The sequence below is a fragment of the Octopus bimaculoides genome, chromosome 3, assembly GCF_046866305.1.
Source record: "Octopus bimaculoides isolate indiv1 chromosome 3, ASM4686630v1, whole genome shotgun sequence".
NCBI lineage: Eukaryota > Metazoa > Mollusca > Cephalopoda > Octopoda > Octopodidae > Octopus > Octopus bimaculoides.
Genome location: NC_142930.1, coordinates 18,723,744 through 18,745,371, shown reverse-complemented (window position 1 = coordinate 18,745,371; position 21,628 = coordinate 18,723,744). Strand labels below are relative to the sequence as shown.

General features: G+C 40.0%; 1 protein-coding gene across 1 annotated transcript in view; it reads left to right on the top strand.

The window, feature by feature from the left end:
- The first annotated feature begins 6,339 nt into the window (after window positions 1-6,339).
- The window catches only part of LOC128247384 (uncharacterized), a 34,773-nt gene continuing 19,484 nt past the window's right edge, over window positions 6,340-21,628 (top strand). The window contains exons 1-2 of the mRNA XM_089348332.1: window positions 6,340-6,388; window positions 7,783-17,315. Coding sequence (XP_089204458.1) covers window positions 6,340-6,388; window positions 7,783-17,315 — 9,582 coding nt within the window. The remainder of the gene's footprint in view (window positions 6,389-7,782; window positions 17,316-21,628) is intronic.

The following is a 21,628-nucleotide window of genomic DNA, read 5'->3' as shown; positions in this document are numbered from 1 at the left end:
GGAAGTGTAGTATATTTTTAGCTACAATAGCGACAACATGGATTTCTTCCATCTTCTTGCTCTGTTAAAGTATTTCAGTAAAATTATATTAATTTGTCCGACTGATTAAAATTCTATTTATCTGTGCAGCTGATGATAACCGTGCATTTAAATTGATGCAATGATTATATTGTTTAATTAGATGGTGCCGCTTGAAACAATCGTTCTACATCACTTCTTGATATCCTGTTGCTTATTTTGATTTTATTCACCTTACTTCGAGCTGTGCGGATAATACCGCGCTGACCTGGTGCTTCAACTTAAGTACCTAATTGAACTGAATCTCAATTATTTCTTTTATATATATATATATATATATATATATATATATATATATATATATATATATATATATATACATATATAAGTGGAACAAAAACGCAATAGAGGACAATGAAACATTCGGACAGATAGGCAATACGAAGGCGGACAAGCGAAACAACAATTATGACAGGCAAAAAAAAGATTTATATATATATATATATATATATATATATATATATATATATATATATATATATATATATATATATATTGAACTGAATTAGGTACTTAAGTTGAAGCACCAGGTCAGCGCGGTATTATCCGCACAGCTCGAAGTAAGGTGAATAAAATCAAAATAAGCAACAGGATATCAAGAAGTGATGTAGAACGATTGTTTCAAGCGGCACCATCTAATTAAACAATATAATCATTGCATCAATTTAAATGCACGGTTATCATCAGCTGCACAAATAAATAGAATTTTAATCAGTCGGACAAATTAATATAATTTTACTGAAATACTTTAACAGAGCAAGATGGAAGAAATCCATGTTGTCGCTATTGTAGCTAAAAATATACTACATTTCCAAGAAAAGCATGAAGCTTACTGGGGTCATAACCTGTAAAGGTGGTGTTATAAGGGGTAGCTAGTTAAATAAATTCTGTTTCGCTCGGTTTTACTACATCATGTTGTTAGTGATCGTAAGTTTAAGCTGTTGGGCCCAGCTTACAGTGAGAGCGCATGGCTTAGTAGTTTGGGTGTTGCACTCACAATCTGGTGATCGTAATTTCAATTCCTTTTACTCTTTTACTCTTCTATTTGTTTCAGTCATTTGACTGCGGTCATGCTGGAGCACCCCTTCAGTCGAACAAATCGACCCTAAGATATTCTTTGTAAGCCTAGTACTTATTCTATCGGTCTCATTTGCCGAACCGCTTAGTTACAGGGACGTAAACACAACATCAGCAATTGTCAAGCGATGATGGAGGGACAAACACACAAACACACACACATATATATATACGACGGGCTTCTTTCAGTTTCCGTCTACCAAATCTACTCACAAGGTTTTGGTCGCCCCGAGGCTATAGTAGATGACACTTGCCCAAGGTGCCACGCGGTGGGACTGAAACCGGAACCATGTGGCTGGTAAGCAAGCTTTTTACCGCACAGCCACTCCTGCGCCTATATACATATATATATCAGGTCATCCCATAAGTTCTGTCCAATTTTACTTTTTTTAAAATTGAATGAAATTTAAAAGTATTTTAGAATGTCTAATAGAATTAAAAATTATTTTTATGCATTTGTGTACATTTAAACTAATTAAGTATTATTTTACCGAATAATAGAATTAAAACTTCTTTGATTAAAACCCTTTCTAACATGGAAATATCCAAAGAGCATTTATGGCAGATAATGCTTTATGAGTACAAAAAAGGAAACTCTGCAGCCGAAGGGACTCGAAACATACTCTCAGTTTATGGGAAAGAATGCTTAAATGAAAGAACTTGCAGAAGTTGGTTTGCAAAATTCAGAAGTGGAGATTTCAGCCTTGAAGATGAAGATCGAACAGGACATCCAGTTGAGTTTGATAAGCTCCTTGAGGCATTACTTGAAGAAAATTCTTCATTATCAGTTGAAGAATTTGCAATAAAGCTTAGTTCAAACCATACAACTGTTCATCGTCATCAACAAATTGGAAAGGTTCCTAAACTTGGAAAATGGGTGCCTCATGGATTGTCCGAAAGCAACCGCAAATCCCGAGTTGACATCTGCTCTTCTCTCCATTCTCGTGAACTCATTTCACCCTTTTTGGATAGACTTGTGACTGGTGACGAAAAATGGATCTTCTATCGAAATGTTAAACGTCGTAAACAGTGGCTTGGTAAAAGGGAAAAGCTCAACCACAACCGAGAAGGGAACTTCATGGAAAAAAGGTTCTTCTCTATCTGATGGGATTGCAAAGGAGTAATTCACTTTGAATTGTTACCACCTAATGCAACAATCACTGCTCAAATCTACTGTCAGCTATTAGAGCGTTTGAACCAAGCTTTGAAGAAAAAAAGACCCGCTTTAGTGAATCGAAAAAAAGTGATGTTTCATCAGGACAATGCGTGACCCCACACTGCAAAGATCACATCACAGAAGATCAAAGAGCTTGGTTGAGAAAAAATTCCTCATCCACCTTATTCTCCCGACCTTGCTCCTTCAGACTACCATTTGTTTCGTAGTTTACAGAATCATTTGGAGGACATAACTTTCGCAAGCCAGGAGGAGGTCGAAACTGACGTTTCAGAGTTTTTCGCTTTGAAATCAAGAGTTTTACATTGATGGGATTAAAAAGCATGTAAATAGATGGAAGGAAGTCATAGATAATCAGGGAAAGGGCATTGATGATTAAATTTCAATTAAATATAACATTTGATCACTTGTTTTCTTTATTCAAAATTCGGACAGAACTTATGGGATGATCTAATACTGTATTCAATCTAAACTCTCCGACGAACGGGAACGTGAAACTCTGAGTAGCAGTTTTTGGTGATATTTTGGTGATGTTTTTGCAGCTTTAACAATAATAAAGCATATTACTCTACCTTTGGTATTCGAGTACTACTTTTTCCCACTTTGTTTCACATTTTTGTGCTTACTTTGGTATATATATTAAGTAACGAGAAGATGGATTTGGTATTAAACTTAATTCTGCACAACGTTCGTTTCGATCCGTCCTGCTATTGTTCTTCACGTTCAACATGTTGTGTTGCATCGACTTTGCAGTCTTGGTCTCATCAGGTACATCGATACAGTTGTGTCTCACTAAAGATCTTGTGCGTCGGCTGCCATGTTGTTATATGCCCATCTGGTTAGGGAATGAATAAAATGCAAACAAGACTGCAGAAACACAAAAAAATTAAAATATGAACGTGGAAATCTTGCGTTCCTGTTTAGATAAAATGACCTAATCAGCTTTCGCTTTCATAACTGCTTAGAGGAAAAAGAAAGTAAAAGAAAAGAAAGAAAAAAGAAAAATAGGAGAAACAGGAAAACGAATACTTAGCCAAACAATTTTGTGTACATGCATATATACATGCATGCAGACGGACACACACACACACACACACACACACACACACACACACACACACACACACACACACACACACACACACACACACACACACACGTAATTATATATATATATAGTAATAAGAAAATGGAGGGGAATGGGTGTTATTCATCAACATACAGACAGTGTATTGTGTCAATTTACCTGTTTATTTCTCAACTAAGAGGACAATAACAATATATTATCCCATTTTCAGTCACTAGATGTCCTTTTTTAATTACTGATATGACATAATATGTCGCATGTGTTTGTATATTGTTATTGTCCTCTTAGTTAACAAATAAATCCTACACACAGATATACACACAGATATACACACAGATATACACACAGATATACACACAGATATACACACAGACTGGAGCCTGGTGTTGCCATCCGGTTTCACCAGTCCTCAGTCAAATCGTCCAACCCATGCTAGCATGGAAAGCGGACGTTAAACGATGATGATGATGATGATGATATACAAACTCACACCTACATATACCTTCCTACACACACGAGTACACACACACGTACACATATACCTACACACAGGCACACTCATATATACATTTATCTATACACACAGACACACACACGCACACACACACGCATGTACTTACACACATACACATATGCACAAGCCATCGTTTAGATTCATGCATCTGGACTTCCCCGTCCGTCCATCAAACCTGCTAGTATTTGTTGGTACATTTTACTAATACATAGCTGCATTGTAATGCTACATGTCTGAATACATGTAGCATTCGCAATGCGGTCCTTCCTTAGTTTGGGTTCCATGGTTGCAGTTCATGAGCTTTTAACTCAGGAGTCGGGGGGATTAATCCAAGTTGTTGGTGTTGTTTATATCATTTTGGTGTGGTTCACGATGTAGTATGTGAACGTGTGTTTAGTTGTATTCAGGCATCTGGGTAGTCGTTCCGTAAATCTATTTATAATCCGCTCCTTTCTTAATAATATTGACAGTGACTCCTCGGAACATAGCTGGTATTTCTGGGATAGTGTGCTATAGGGATCCACGTATCTAATTATTGACCAGGTCAGGTCAGGTCGTATTTTGCCTTCTCTTCCCTGAGTGCCAGACGAAATCAGCCAGTGATGTTGCGTGCCGTTTAAGGATTTTTCGAAAGCTACCAATTTTTGAAAATATCGGCCGGTGCACCGATATATACGTAGGGGTCTCTAGTGTTTACGGTGTACTTATACACTACATTTCTGATCATGCATTGGTTATCCAAGAGATATTTCGATCGGTACTTGCATGGGCATAATCGGTCAGCTTTTTTGTTTGTGTGTGCGCAGGCAGCACTAGACCAATTGATTCTATTTACATTCGTGGTCGTGTTTAGCTTATTATTATTTTTATTACTGGGTGTATTTGTGTTGTTGTGTGAGTTGTTGTGGCTGCCATATGTTGGTTGGTTAGTGTAGATATTGCGGTTGTTTTTTCTGGGTTGGTTGGTATTATTGTTCGAGTCTTTAGTGAGAAAAAGCTGCATGCACATCAGATTTACCCTCACGTTCTCATGCATTATGCCAATGATCAAGTTAACTGAGACTGTATGACATTGCAGGAGACTGCTAAAATGGCTTAAGAGATCTCGAGACCTCGCTGTACCATCTAAATTGGTGTATGTCCATGAAATAAAACATCATCCAGATGTTTGGCCTACATCATGCTTTCTAACCAGAATGACGATATGTTGGCACCTGTACGAGTTGGCTGCCGCTAACTAAGAAGTTATGGAGAGCAAGGTTACTTATTTTTTGTATGCATCGTGTGAATGAAATGCGAACATGCCACTAAACAGACAAACAAACGCAAGATTTACACATACACACGCGTACTTAGGCATTCATATAACTGTTTGGCTATTGACTTCTTTGCAGTAATCCTCTTTTTACACACACACACACACAAAACGTGCATGTATACATATGTACATACGCATGTATGTGTGAATATACATATCTAAGTATGTATACGTATAATATACACATATGTATATTAGAGTTGTACTTGACTAGCAAGTCACTTGATCTGAGACCGTTTGTTGAAAACAATTACATCATGGAATAGCTTTTAAGACCGTTTAATATCACACAAAACCATGAAGTTCATTTAAATTTATTGCATGAGTCATCAAAATGTATTATATGAGTCGTCAAAATTTTCGTCATACAACTGCGACCCATCAGGGCAAGTCGATTACATCGAATCTCGTGCTCAAAATTTCAAGCCTTGTGCCTATAACAGAAAGGATTATTATCTTCTTCTACTCTATTACAATTTTTGTTACAGTATAGAGAGCATGTTCTCTCTACATCATTCATAAGAATATCATTGCATCTTTGCTAACCTTTTAAGTGCATTCGGAAGATAACAGGCTAAATGTGGTCTACTATTAAATTCTTTAATTAGGTAGTTGCCAACATGGATTTTCTATAATGCGGGTTTTCTGCTATGCTAGTATGATACGGGTATCCCGTTGATAGTAATGTCTTATATTCATTTCCATCTCCAAGAAATGTAACTTTCCCCTCCCCACACTTGGGTTTTATACATATGTAGATGCGAATGAAAATATATATGCGTGTGTAAATATATAATGTATGAATATATAATTACAACCGTAAATATATATTAATTGATGCTTATAAAATAATGTTGATGTCAACATTATTTTCATGTGCCCATCTTTTTCTTTTTCGTACAAACATACGTACGTATATACATACACACCTACATAAATTTACACGACACTGCGTACACAAGAAAATCTAAAATAAAGATACATTTTAAATAGTTAAACTACATTTTTTAAAGCGTTTTGAAATGCCATGTTTAAATTTAGATAAGCGATTATGATGATGTTGGATCTCGAAATAAACTATCAAACGGAGTATGGATTTTAATGATGAGAAAAACGTCAGCTGTACACTTTCAATAGATAGTAAGTTTATGTATTGTGGAGTTGATCGTATTGGACTGTTACAAGTATAGTTGTGACAAGTTCTAACAAGATAAGAATATCATACGGAACATATTCTTTTATTGTTTCTTTTACTTGGTTCAGTCATTAGACTGCAGCCTTACTGAAGCACCGCCTCGAAGAATTTTAGTCGATCGAATCGACGCCAGTACTTATTAATGTTTGTAAAGCTTTAGTACTTATTGTATCAGTCTTTTTTGCCGAACCGTTAATTTACAGGGGATGTAAGCACATACCAATTGCCAATCGATGATGGGAGACAAATACACACACACACGCGCGCGCGCTGGGCTTCTTTCAATTTCCGCCAACCAACTCCACTCACAAAGCTTTGGTCGCCCCGAGATATAGTGGAAGACGCCCAAGGTGCCACGCAGTGGGACTACCCGGAATCGTGTGGTGGTGGTGGTAGTGGGGCAGACTTCTTACCACACAGCCACGGTATGCCGTTTGATTATCAAGCTGCCTGTAAAGTGTCAGCATTTTAAATATTCATAACATCAATAGGAATTTAAAAGTCCTTACTTTAAATAAAAATCCAAAAGTACTTTTGGCACACCACGATCAGGCAAATCCGTTGACAGCTTTGAGATTTATTAAACCATTCCATGATGTGTACGTTATTACACAAATATACCCGCACAAGCACATGCACGTGCACAAACACATGCACAAATGTGTGTGTAGATGCATGTGCGTGCGTATGTGTGGGTGCTTGTGTGTGTTTGTGCGTGTGTATGTATGTGTGTGTGTGTATGTGTATTAATCGAAATGTACAGTATTAACCATTACGGCCGATCTTATCAATCGGTTTCGCACTAGGGGATCCAACAGTGTTAGGTAACAGAGGTGGCCGTTATGGAATGAAATATGGCGACTGCTCTCTATTGCTAGAAGTGAATAGACACATCCGGTTTGTGGTTGCTATGAAAAAGATGATGAAAAGAGTTTCTGGAAAACGTGTATGCCTTTAAGGTATATATATATATATATATATATATATATATATATATATATATATACCGGAGTAAGCACATGAAATGTGCAACAAGGTGGAAAAAAGAGTACTCAAATACCAGAGGTAGAGTAATATGCTTTATTTAAAAGCAGCAGAAATATAACAAAAAAACCGTTACTCTGAGTTTCACGTTCCCGTTCATCGGACAGTTTTGTTAGAAAATATATATATACAGTTTCTAGTGAATCAGCAGAGATTTGTGTGTGTATGTGTGTGTGTGTGTGTGTGTGTGTGTGTGTGTGTGTGTGTGTGTGTGTGTGTGTGTGTGTGTGTGTGTGTGTATGTGTGTATGACGATTTCATTTCATTTCATTTGACCGTAAACATTTCTTTTTCAGTGATTATAGTCAATGAAGTATCTACTGAACTTGATGGGACAAGCGAGGATGTGGAACCAGAAGAAGAATTTGCTTCCAAAATACCCCTAAAATGGTTTAAACGAAAGAAGAGGTCTGTTGACGGAACACTTATTTTGCAAAATTCAACAGATGCAGCTGTCAATAGCTCAATTCTTCAAACCGTCACTCCAGTTGGTAACGAGCTAAGTTCTATAGGAACAACTGAAGATGTTACTGCAGACCACGAGGAGAATTATCAGAGCATTTCGTTGGATTTAGCTACAAGGAAACTCAATGTGACGACCAACACTAACTCTGTGAATAACTATGAGATTACTTCACTGCCTTTCGATTCAAGTAGTATCGATTTAGAAGTGAACGCATCCATTAATCAGGGAATGAACTCCACCGCATCAACGCATCGAGAATCTATTAAGCTTCGCACTACAAGTACAACGCCAACATTGGAGGAGAGTAGCATTTCTTTTAAATTTTCTTACGGTTTAAGCCCACAAACTACACCTCAGAGTAAACCAGAGAGCAGTAGTAGCGAAATATTTCTTACAGAATCGAGAGCTCACCAAAACATTTCAGCTCCTGATATTTATTCAAGTGAACATTCAACAGTATATTCCTCTAAACGATCAAACTCAAGCAATATTGAAGATGAATTTATAGATGCTACTAGCACAGAATTAAGTAGTTTTACAGCAGATGCAACCGTAAGTATGGGAAACAGTTATAAAATGCATAGTAGCACTGGGTTCAGTGATAGTGTTACGACAGCTATAGCAATAGATACAAGAAACGACGTTGTAAATTCTACAGTCAATGACCTCGAAAGCGTTTCACTAACAAAATCAACGAGTTCCCCACAAACTGCTTCTGTGTCCACTATTGCTCAAGATTCTCCAACACTACAAACAAACGATGAAGTTGCCATATCCCCTCACTATGAAACGAATGAAAATAGTCTAAAAACCATAACGTATTCTTCAACAGTCATTGGAACCTCAGTCGATAATGGTTCAAATGATATAACTTCTACTTTTCAAAATATCCCCACAGCAAACGCTTACGCAGCAAGTTTTACTGAGAATAACAACCCCTTGACAACAACATCAGTTAGCGATATTGCAAATAACATAAATAAAAAGACAGCTTTGATAGGTATTCCATCAGAATTTTACACTTCAACGAAACTCTCAACTGATGGGGAACTAACTAACGAATCAATTTTTAAATCTGACGAACCACATAATTGGACGGTGTCAAGTCCAACTGAAACAGCTAATACACAAGCCGAATTTACTCCAATATCTCCTCAAAATACTAATCCAACAAATATATTGGTCTCTGTTTCGGTGAATCATATAAACGTTGCTACTTCCCCTACTATATCGAAAGCAAGTGTCACTCCTCTCGAGTTAGAAACAACAACAGTCCACTTGCCAGATAAAAGTATCACAAGCTCTTCACAAACAGAATCTAATGATAGTGTCATTACGCTGACATCGCAATTAACTCACAACAGCTTAACTGAGAGCAAATTGACTGAATCAACTACTGAGAGCTTAACTGAGAACAAATTGACTGAGTCAACCACTGAGATCATTATATCTGATAAAACAAGTGAAACCCCAATCTACAGCTCAGAAATTGGATCAACGTCAATGGAAAATATATTTATGACTGACGATAACATCCTTATAAAAACTGATGATTCGAACGATATATTAACCAGAGATTCAATGTGGCTAACATCAACAAATTTAAATGGCGATTCATCAACAAATGGTGTCTCACTTCACAAAGATATTGGATTTCAATCAACTCAAACACTAGAAGCAACGAAAGAATTAACATATGACAAAAGCACTGTACAAACTACACCAGCATACAAGACCGAAATAGATTTAACAGCTACTACCTCTCCAGATTTGGGTGTAAAATATGATCCCAACACAGCAAAAACAGAAACTGAATCGGCGACTGTTTTAGAAACTGCAACAATAAAATTAATTGGGAACTCGACATTTTCGTTGTCTGATATGGAAACGACGGATCAAGTTGAGACAACACATACAGACGAAAAATCGACAGCTTTAGAAAATGCTCTTGAAATGAAGACAAATACCTATTCTGTTTTAGAAGTGTCTACAATCCAACATCAATATGTCAGTTCTAATGGTACCACCCCAACTGAAGGAGATAATTCTACAAAAACAACAAATTTGGATCAACGTTCAAATTCAGTTGAATTTACATCGATGCATGAACATTCTTCCCAACAATACAATACATTCAGCAATGCAGAAACTAGTCATACATTGACTACATCATCTCAACTGGCAAATGTTACGACAGAAAATCAGGCATTGTATACTACGACACCAGTGAATAATGTCTCGTTTCAAACAGACCTGCAAACCTCAGCTGAAATTACACTAGAAAAGAAAAAAGCAACTGAGATAATAACAGCAGCAAAAGCAGCAACAGCAACAACAGCAGCAATAGTAACAAAAGCAGCAGCAGAAGAAGCAACAACTGAAACAACGGTAGAAGTTACACCAATAGGAAAAACATCAGCGGGAGTAGAAACTGAAGTAACAACGATGGGAACAACAATGGAGGAAACAGAAGTTGCAACATTGGATTCAACAACTGTAGTAACATCAGCAACAAAAGTAGTAAAAGAGGCAACTACAGCAGCATCGACCAATATCACGACAACGACAACCGCCACCACTACTACAGTAACAGAGCCATTAGAAAGGGCAAGTGACATGGTGGAGACACCAGCACAAGCAGCAATAACTGCGACTGAATCCTCAATAGCAACAACGACGGCAGAATCAGTTGAAATAGCAACTGCAGCAACAAGAATAACGGAACCTCCAACAGCAGCAGTAGCAACTACGATAAATACAGCAGCAACAGAACCAGCGAATGCAACAGGAGAAGCACCTGCAACAGCATCAACAACATCAGTACCAATAAATATATTATCAACAGTAAGAACAACGATTACAGAGCCATTAGATGAAGCAACAACAATTATAACAGAACAATCAACACCACTATCCTCATCACCGGTACTAACAACTACAACAGCAACAACAACAAGACTTATAGAAACATCACCACTAACCACAGCGAAAACAACTACAGCAAAAGCAACTTCATTGGTCACACATCTATTAAAATCAGCAGCAACAACAGAACTACGGCCACCGCCACAGCCAGATTCTACAACTTGTAACACAACAGCAATACGAACAGAACTAACAAGTGCAACAAGATTGGAACCAACAATGCCAGATGCAACAACAGCAGCAGAACCGCGACCAGAAACAGGAGTAACAGCAGCGGATACACAAGTAACAACAACAATATTAGAAACAAAAGCGGATCCAGATCCACAACCGCAATCTGCAACAACAACAACAGCAACAACAACATTAGCAATAGCTGGGGATCTACAAACAACAGCAACGACATTAGCAGTAGCAGCAACAACATTATTAGCGACAGCAACAGATGCTCAAACAACAGCAAAAGCAACATTAGCAATAGCAGCATCAACGATATTAGCAGCAGCAGCAGCAGAAGATACGCAGCCCATAGAAACAACGTTAGCAACAATAGCCGAGCCGCAATCAACAACAGCCGAACCGCAATCAACAACAGCCGAGCCGCAATCAACAACAGCCGAGCCGCAATCAACAACAGCCGAGCCGCAATCAACAATTGCTGAGTCGCAAACAACAACAGCCGAGTCATTGTCAGCAATAACCGAGTCAGAATCAATAGCAGTCGAGCCATTATCAACAACAGCCGAGTCAGAATCAATAGCAGCCAAGCCATTATCAACAATAACGGAGTCAGAATCAATAGCAGTCGAGCCATTATCAACAACAGCCGAGCCGCAATCAACAATAGCCGAGCCGCAATCAACAACAGCCAAGCCATTATCAACAATAACCGAGTCAGAATCAATAGCAGTCGAGCCATTATCAACAACAGCCGAGTCACAATCAACAACAGCCGAGTCACAAACAACAGCAGCCGAGCCGCAAACAACAACAGCCGAGCTACAGTCAACATCAGTCGAGTCACAGTCAACAATAGTCGAACCACAGTCAACAACAGCCGAACCACAGTCAACAACAGCCGAACCACTATCAACAACAGCCGAGCCACAATCAACAACAGCCGAGCCACAATCAACAACAGCCGAGTCACAAACAACAGCAGCCGAGCCACAAACAACAACAGCCGAGCCACAGTCAACAATAGCCAAGCCACAAACAACAACAGCCGAGTCACAGTCAATATCAGTCGAGTCACAGTCAACAATAGCCGAACCACAGTCAACAACAGCCGAACCACAATCAACATCAGCCGAGCCGCAATCAACAAGAGTAGAAACACAATCAACAACAGCCGAGTCACAGTCAACAACAGCCGAACCACAATCAACAAGAGTCGAAACACAATCAACAACAGCCGAGCCACAATCAACATCAGCCGAGCCGCAATCAACAACAGCCGAGTCACAGTCAACATCAGTCGAGTCACAGTCAACAATAGCCGAGTCACAGTCAACATCAGTCGAGTCACAGTCAACAATAGTCGAACCACAGTCAACAACAGCCGAACCACTATCAACAACAGCCGTGCCACTATCAACAACAGCTGAGCCGCAATCAACAAGAGTCGAACCACAATCAACAACAGCCGAGTCACAGTCAACATCAGCCGAGTCACAGTCAACAATAGCCGAGCCACAGTCAACAACAGCCGAACCACAGTCAACAACAACCGAACCACAATCAACAACAGCCGAGTCACAGTCAACATCAGTCGAGTCACAGTCAACAATAGCCGAGCCACAGTATACAATAGCCGAGTCACAGTCAACACCAGCTGAGTCACAGTCAACAATAGCCGAACCACAATCAACAACAGCCGAGCCGCAATCAACATCAGCCGAGCCGCAATCAACAAGAGTCGAACCACAATCAACAACAGCCGAGTCACAGTCAACATCAGTCGAGTCACAGTCAATAATAGCCGAACCACTGTCAACAACAGCCGAACCACAATCAACAACAGCCGAGTCACAATCAACATCAGCCGAGCCGCAATCAACAACAGCCGAGTCACAGTCAACATCAGCCGAGTCACAGTCAACAATAGCCGAGCCACAGTCAACAATAGCCGAACCACAGTCAACAACAACCGAACCACAATCAACAACAGCCGAGTCACAGTCAACATCAGTCGAGTCACAGTCAACAATAGCCGAGCCACAGTCTACAATAGCCGAATCACAGTCAACACCAGCTGAGTCACAGTCAACAATAGCCGAACCGCAATCAACAACAGCCGAGCCGCAATCAACATCAGCCGAGCCGCAATCAACAAGAGTCGAACCACAATCAACAACAGCCGAGTCACAGTCAACATCAGTCGAGTCACAGTCAATAATAGCCGAGCCACTGTCAACAACAGCCGAACCACAATCAACAACAGCCGAGTCACAGTCAACATCAGCCGAGCCGCAATCAACAAGAGTCGAAACACAATCAACAACAGCCGAGTCACAGTCAACAATAGCCGAACCACAGTCAACAACAGCCGAACCACAATCAACAACAGCCGAGTCACAATCAACAACAGCCGAGCCGCAATCAACAAGAGTCGAAACACAATCAACAACAGCCGAGTCACAGTCAACAACAGCCGAACCGCAGTCAACAACAGCCGAGCCGCAATCAACATCAGCCGAGCCGCAATCAACAAGAGTCGAACCACAGTCTACAATAGCCGAGTCACAGTCAACACCAGCTGAGTCACAGTCAACAATAGCCGAACCACAATCAACAACAGCCGAGCCGCAATCAACATCAGCCGAGCCGCAATCAACAAAAGTCGAACCACAATCAACAACAGCCGAGTCACAGTCAACATCAGTCGAGTCACAGTCAATAATAGCCGAACCACTGTCAACAACAGCCGAACCACAATCAACAACAGCCGAGTCACAGTCAACATCAGCCGAGCCGCAATCAACAAGAGTCGAAACACAATCAACAACAGCCGAGTCACAGTCAACAATAGCCGAACCACAGTCAACAACAGCCGAACCACAATCAACAACAGCCGAGTCACAATCAACATCAGCCGAGCCGCAATCAACAAGAGTCGAAACACAATCAACAACAGCCGAGTCACAGTCAACAACAGCCGAACCGCAGTCAACAACAGCCGAGCCGCAATCAACATCAGCCGAGCCGCAATCAACAAGAGTCGAACCACAGTCAACAACAGCCGAGTCACAGTCAACAACAGTCGAGTCACAGTCAACAATAGCCGAGCCGCAATCAACAACAGCCGAGTCACAGTCAACATCAGCCGAGTCACAGTCAACAATAGCCGAGCCACAGTCAACAATAGCCGAACCACAGTCAACAACAACCGAACCACAATCAACAACAGGCGAGTCACAGTCAACATCAGTCGAGTCACAGTCAACAATAGCCGAGCCACAGTCTACAATAGCCGAATCACAGTCAACACCAGCTGAGTCACAGTCAACAATAGCCGAACCACAATCAACAACAGCCGAGCCGCAATCAACATCAGCCGAGCCGCAATCAACAAGAGTCGAACCACAATCAACAACAGCCGAGTCACAGTCAACATCAGTCGAGTCACAGTCAATAATAGCCGAACCACTGTCAACAACAGCCGAACCACAATCAACAACAGCCGAGTCACAGTCAACATCAGCCGAGCCGCAATCAACAAGAGTCGAAACACAATCAACAACAGCCGAGTCACAGTCAACAACAGCCGAACCGCAGTCAACAACAGCCGAGCCGCAATCAACATCAGCCGAGCCGCAATCAACAAGAGTCGAACCACAGTCTACAATAGCCGAGTCACAGTCAACACCAGCTGAGTCACAGTCAACAATAGCCGAACCACAATCAACAACAGCCGAGCCGCAATCAACATCAGCCGAGCCGCAATCAACAAAAGTCGAACCACAATCAACAACAGCCGAGTCACAGTCAACATCAGTCGAGTCACAGTCAATAATAGCCGAACCACTGTCAACAACAGCCGAACCACAATCAACAACAGCCGAGTCACAATCAACATCAGCCGAGCCGCAATCAACAAGAGTCGAAACACAATCAACAACAGCCGAGTCACAGTCAACAACAGCCGAACCGCAGTCAACAACAGCCGAGCCGCAATCAACATCAGCCGAGCCGCAATCAACAAGAGTCGAACCACAGTCAACAACAGCCGAGTCACAGTCAACAACAGTCGAGTCACAGTCAACAATAGCCGAACCACAGTCAACAACAGCCGAACCGCAGTCAACAACAGCCGAGCCGCAATCAACATCAACCGAGCCGCAATCAACAAGAGTCGAACCACAGTCAACAACAGCCGAGTCACAGTCAACAACAGTCGAGTCACAGTCAACAATAGCCGAACCACAATCAATAACAGCCGAACCGCAGTCAACAACAGCCGAGTCGCAATCAACATCAGCCGAGCCGCAATCAACAAGACTCGAACCACAGTCAACAACAGCCGAGTCACAGTCAACAACAGTCGAGTCACAGTCAACAATAGTCGAACCACAGTCAACAACAGCCGAACCGCAGTCAACAACAGCCGAGCCGCAATCAACATCAGCCGAGCCGCAATCAACAAGAGTCGAACCACAGTCAACAACAGCCGAGTCACAGTCAGCAACAGTCGAGTCACAGTCAACAATAGTCGAACCACAGTCAACAACAGCCGAACCACAATCAACAACAGCCGAGTCACAGTCAACATCAGCCGAGCCGCAATCAACATCAGCCGAGCCGCAATCAACAAGAGTCGAACCAAAATCAACAACAGCCGAGCCACAGTCAACAACAGCCGAGCCATTATCAGCAACAGCTGAGGAGCAATCAACGACAAACCTAATAACATTAGTAACAGAAGTCGATTCACAACTACCACTGACTACAACACTATCAACAACTGCACCATCAACATCAGTGATAACAATATCAGCTTTAAAAACAGAAGCGGACCCACAGCAACCAACAATAATAACAGCATTGGTGACAGTTACAAATTTGCATTCAACAACAACGGAAACTACAAACATAGATATGCAATCAGCAACACCAGAGGATTCACTACTAGCAACGACATTAGCAATAGCAGAAGAATCACAAACACCAAAAACATCGGAAGTAACTACTACAATAGCAACGGAAACGATGACTACATCTGTTTCAGAAACAGCGGGAACAGAATCAACTATAGCAACACTAACACCTACAATCGAAGAGGAAATAGCAATAGATACAACCAACACATCGCCAGCAGAAATATCATCAGTAGTAAGTAGAACTACACCATTAATAGCAGCAACTGATACAACCACTGAAGCAACTTCTATAGCAATAGCAACAACAACACAAGGAAATACCTCGGTAAGAGAAACTACAGTAAGTGAACTTCCACCTGTAACAACATTAGCAACAACGGACTCACAATCAACAACGGTAGACGAATCTCCACCAGTAACAACAAACCCACAATCATCGACGCCTTTTGCAACGGAGTCATCTCTAACATCAATAATAGGAACAAGAGAGGTAACAACCCTAACTGAATCACCAGCGTCATCCTCTGCTGTCACCGCTTCTCCCTCCTCCTTATCAACATCACAAACAGAAGAAAGCACCACAATAGCAGCTGTAACAGAAGCAACTGTTGGAGGTGATATAGCAACACAAGCAACCACCACATCAACAGGAGTAACTGATACAACCACCACAGCAACAACTGCAACTGAAGCGACACTTATAACAACAGAGACAACCCTTACAGCAATAGAAACAACAGAATCAGCTACCACAGAAGCAGCAGAAACAGCAGATGTACTTTCAACCACAACAGTAACGCCAGAAGAGACTTCTGCCACCTCAATAAGCACATCAAACACAAACGACAGTACCAATGATATATCACAAATAATTACCAGTGGTACGACATTGACCAGTGTTGGTGATATGACAGAGTCAGATGTCAGTGGTGGGACACATGTACAATTCAATAGTACTAGTGGAACAAACGCCATAGACTTGACAGAGGGAAGCTTCGAGAGTACGACACCACTACATTTTAATGGTGTGTCTGAAATTAACACCGATAGTACGACGCAGAACATTGACCATGATAACACAGAAACAATCCTCAATGGTGACGGCACTACAGTGACAAAGAAGCTTAGTTCAATACAAAGCAATACTGTCGACAGTATAACACAAACAAATAAGGCGACTATATTGACGACGGTACACTCTATAATTCGTCAGAAAAGCGTAGAACGTCGACAGCTGAACGGTGTGGTGCACGTAGCAGGGGGACTGGAATGGCAGCCTGAGTTAGAAGATGAACATTCTGAAGAATTTCAACAGACATCGAAAATCATGTTGGATATGGTAAGTGTCAGCAGTACATTTTAAAAATTCGATCCTCTTCGACTAGGCAGTATTAAGAATTCCAGTATTTGAGTGGGTTGTAAGAGAATGAAAAACTATGAGGTTTATCTTGTAGTTGATGTTTGGTCTTAAATTAGCTCTTTTAGCAAACTCACTACCAAAAGTATGCCAGACGTGACCATCCTTCTTTTCTTTTAAACAGTATTATCAAAGATCACATCCAATGTTCCGTTATTGAAAGAGGGTAGGATGTAATCTTAGTGAGATTTAGCTGCCATTTCTTGTAGACTGAGCAGCCACATAGAACAGGGGTGGGGAAACCCCCGCCTATTTTATTGCACCCGCAGGCTGGTATACTCGTATGTACAAAATATAGTAAATTTTTCAATTATAAAATCTATACAATATTCGTATGCCTATTTGCGGCATAGGTCGCGTTTCCACTACGGCTTAAAACGGTTAGACTCGAACAGAAAATTGTTCGGTAATTGCCATGTGAATGGAAATTTTGTTTTCACTATAAAACACATATTACTAGGTTTGTACCACCCTGTTGAAACCCAACTACACTCTAGCTGAAAAATATAGAAGTCCTAAATTCAGTGACGGTGTTAATGAAGATGTTAAGCGTTAATTTAATGTCTTATCATTATTAATGTATATCGAATTATATTAGTCTGAGTAAAAAGTAAGCAACATTTTGAAACATGAAATTCATCACAATATATTTTAACAATGCGGACATTTTATTCATCAAAGTAAGTACCATTACAATCAACACATTTTTGCCAACGAGCTACAAGTTTGTTTATTCCGGTAACATAAAAATTTGGAGTTCTGGAGCTGATAAACTCTTTGAATGCACTTTCAGCATGGATTTGATTTTTGAACTCCTCTTGCAGGAAACCATCGAGGTGCTTGAAAAAGTGGTAGTCGGTAGGAGAAAGGTCTGAGGAATAAGCTGGGTGGGGAACAACTTCGTAGCCAAGTTCCCTCAACTTCTGGATTGTCATTAGTGAAACGTCTAGGACGGAGGAATTGCAGTTTTTCGTTCATTTTGGCAATTTCATGGCAATATGTTTCTGCAGTAACGGTTTTCCAGGTTTTAAGAAGTTATAGTGGATGAATCCAGCAGTACGCCATTAAACAGTCACCGTAACCTTGTTTTTGAAAAGCTCGGGTTTAGGAAAGGTTTTCGGTGCTTCATTTTGGTCCAGCCACTGCGAAGAACGTTTTTTTATTATTGTGCAGAATCCATTTTTCATCGCAAGTTACAATATGGTCGAGAAATGTATCGGTCTAGTTACTGAGAAGAAGCGACAAGCAAACTTCATATCTGTGCGTTTTCTGATTTTCATTCAAATCGTGTGGTACCCATTTGTCGAGCTTTTTGATTTTCCGATCGCATGCAAATGGTTGCAGGCAGTTTTCTGGCTAACTTGAATTTCTTTTGCCAGTTCTCGAGTGGTTTTAATTGACCGTCATCGATGATAGATGGGCGTCCACTACGCTCACGATTTTCAAGGCTCAGGTCTTCACTGCGAAATCGTTTAAACCGTTTCCGAGTTAACCACATACTGGTCATTTCTTCACCAAACATTTCTTTGATATCGCGAGCAGTTTCAGCTGCTTTCTGTCTTTTTTTTTGAAGTTGAATAAGCAAGATTGCTCGAATATCGCGCTTTGACAGTTCCATTTGGGATGATTGCAACAACTGAAAAAAAAAAATCAATGTTAATTTATTGATGCATTTGGGCAAGTCTATGTCTGTATTATCAGACAATTGCATATATATATATATATATATTGCTACTAGAACATTAATTGCTACTAGAACATTAATAACTTGTATAAAATGAACTTCTACATAGAACCTTCCAATATATACAGAAATGACACACACACACTCAACAAAACCTCCTTTCTAAAAAACACTTCCAGCTTTCTAGATACGGCTAATAGAGCTGATGCCACAAACAACGTATGTGGTGGAATGTTTGCTTATAAAAACTTGTATATGCACACATGAGAGTAAGGGGACATCCGAGTAAGGCTGTGCACACGAACCAACACATATAGATGTGCATTGGAGTGCCTATAGCGATCTATCTATAATGTTTGTAGGCTTTTTGGGTGCCTTGTGTTTCTAAGTGTTTTTTGACATATATCTTTTCTATATGTTTGCATGTCCCACATGCTATACCTTCATTTATGTATTCTTTTTTACTACTATTATTATTTTTTTCCTCCTGTACCCTTATTTGTATTTTTTATTTTTATTTTTATTTATATTTTGATTTCAATTGTATTTTTATTTTTATTTCTATCTTATTTTTGCTGTTGTTTTTCTTCTGGTCTCTGTTTTTACCTCTTGCTCTACATCTGTATGTAACCCTTTGTGAATCTCTGAAGAGGCCTAGAGGTTCGGGCATGTAACCCCATTTCAAAATGTCATCCGATAATCACTCCGGAAAGGAATATTCGGATAGAATGGGGTCTGCCAAAACTAGGCCGTAACAGCTGTAAGATTAAACTTCTGTTCATCCTCGAATTCCTTATGTACTTTGTACTTCTATATGTAAACCATGTTGGCAAAATAACATAGTCTGCCATGGACACCTGTGCTTTGGTTCTTTCTTTCTTTTTCTTTTCTTCTTCCCTTTGTCACTTTTGCTATGAATTAAATTAATGAATTCAACGGGATACACCGTCTGCAAGTAGTTGGGTTCAGCATATTATCCTCCATTTTCTAATTGTTACACAAATTTTGGGTAAAACCTCCACTTTTACCCGCTCCCATTGATTGCACCTAGTATAGCACTAGCGTAGCAATAATTGGGTACCCTCCCAGCAGTATACTGGATAGATACTATCCCTTAGTGGGTTGTACCCCAACCCCTAACTCTCTCACGTTATATATATATATATATATATATATATATATATGTGTGTGTGTGTGTGTGTGTGTGTGTGTGTGTGTGTATTATTTATAAACGGTTTCCAATCAAATAACTAAGTATATATATATATATATATATATATATATATATATATATATATATACACACACATACAGGGCGCGTAAGGTATTTGAGGACATACCTTTTTGGGGTCATTGCTGCATTTTTGCTAGCTCTATAATTTTTGTTTCAGAAAATGATAATGACAGACCCTCAGCTTACTTAAAAAATGAAAAAGCATGCTGTTATTGTGGTTATAAAGGCTGAGCATAGCGATTTAGAAATATCTCGAGTTTTAAAAGTTGCCAGATCTTTCATCTATAAAGTTTGTAAGGAGCTAGAGACTGAAGATGGAAACGTATCACCAGTACCAAAGTATAAAAAGCATTCTAAACGCTCTGAAATCATCAGAACACCTGAATTTATCCAGCAAGTTCAAGAGACCATTGATTACAATCCCAGAAAGTCCATGATGTCAATTACAAAAGATCTCCGTGTGTCACAAGGAACAATCAGAAATGTTGTCCACAAAAACATCAGATATTAGTCATATATGATGAGGAGAGGTCAATTTTTCAGAAAAAGCAAAAGAAAATCACTACATCAGATCTAAAAGACTCTTAAACAAACTGAAAAATCCAGCAGAAGATTTGATTTGGTTTTTCTCAAGCGAGAATAACTTCGACCAAGATCTAAAAGTTAACAGAAGAAATGACAGATGGTTATGTGCAGACCATTCTGAAGTTCCTTTACTGCAACTGTCATGGTTTTAGGGGTTGTTAGCAACGAAGAACATTTGATGCCTCCTTACTTCTTTCCACAACTCTGTCGCCTACATTGAAGTCCTGGAAATAATTGTTAAGCCCTGGGTAGACAGTGTATGCAATGGAAGGCCACATGTGTGTCAGTAAGACTCTGCACTATCACACATGGCTCTAATAACACAGGAATGGATGGCTGAAAATTTTCATGACCACATAACCCTTAACATTTGGCCTCCTAATTCTCCAGATCTCAATCTATTGGACTATTACATGGGGAGCGCTGTTGAGAGAGAGGTCAATGAACACGCCCATAACACCAAAGATTCTATGGAAGCTGCCATAGTCCGAGTAATGTGCAAAATAAACCAGGACCACTTGATTCGAGCATGTAGATGATTGAGATCTCATATAGAAGCAGTTGTTGAAGCTGAAGGTGGCTTTATTGAATAACATTATGGGAAAGAAGGTTCATTTTTATCCTCAAAGAATTGTTTGATGAATAAAATTATCATCTGTTATCCATATATATAAAAATGAGAATGTGTGTCTGTCTGTCTGTCTGTCTGTTTGTCTGTGTGTGTGAATCCCT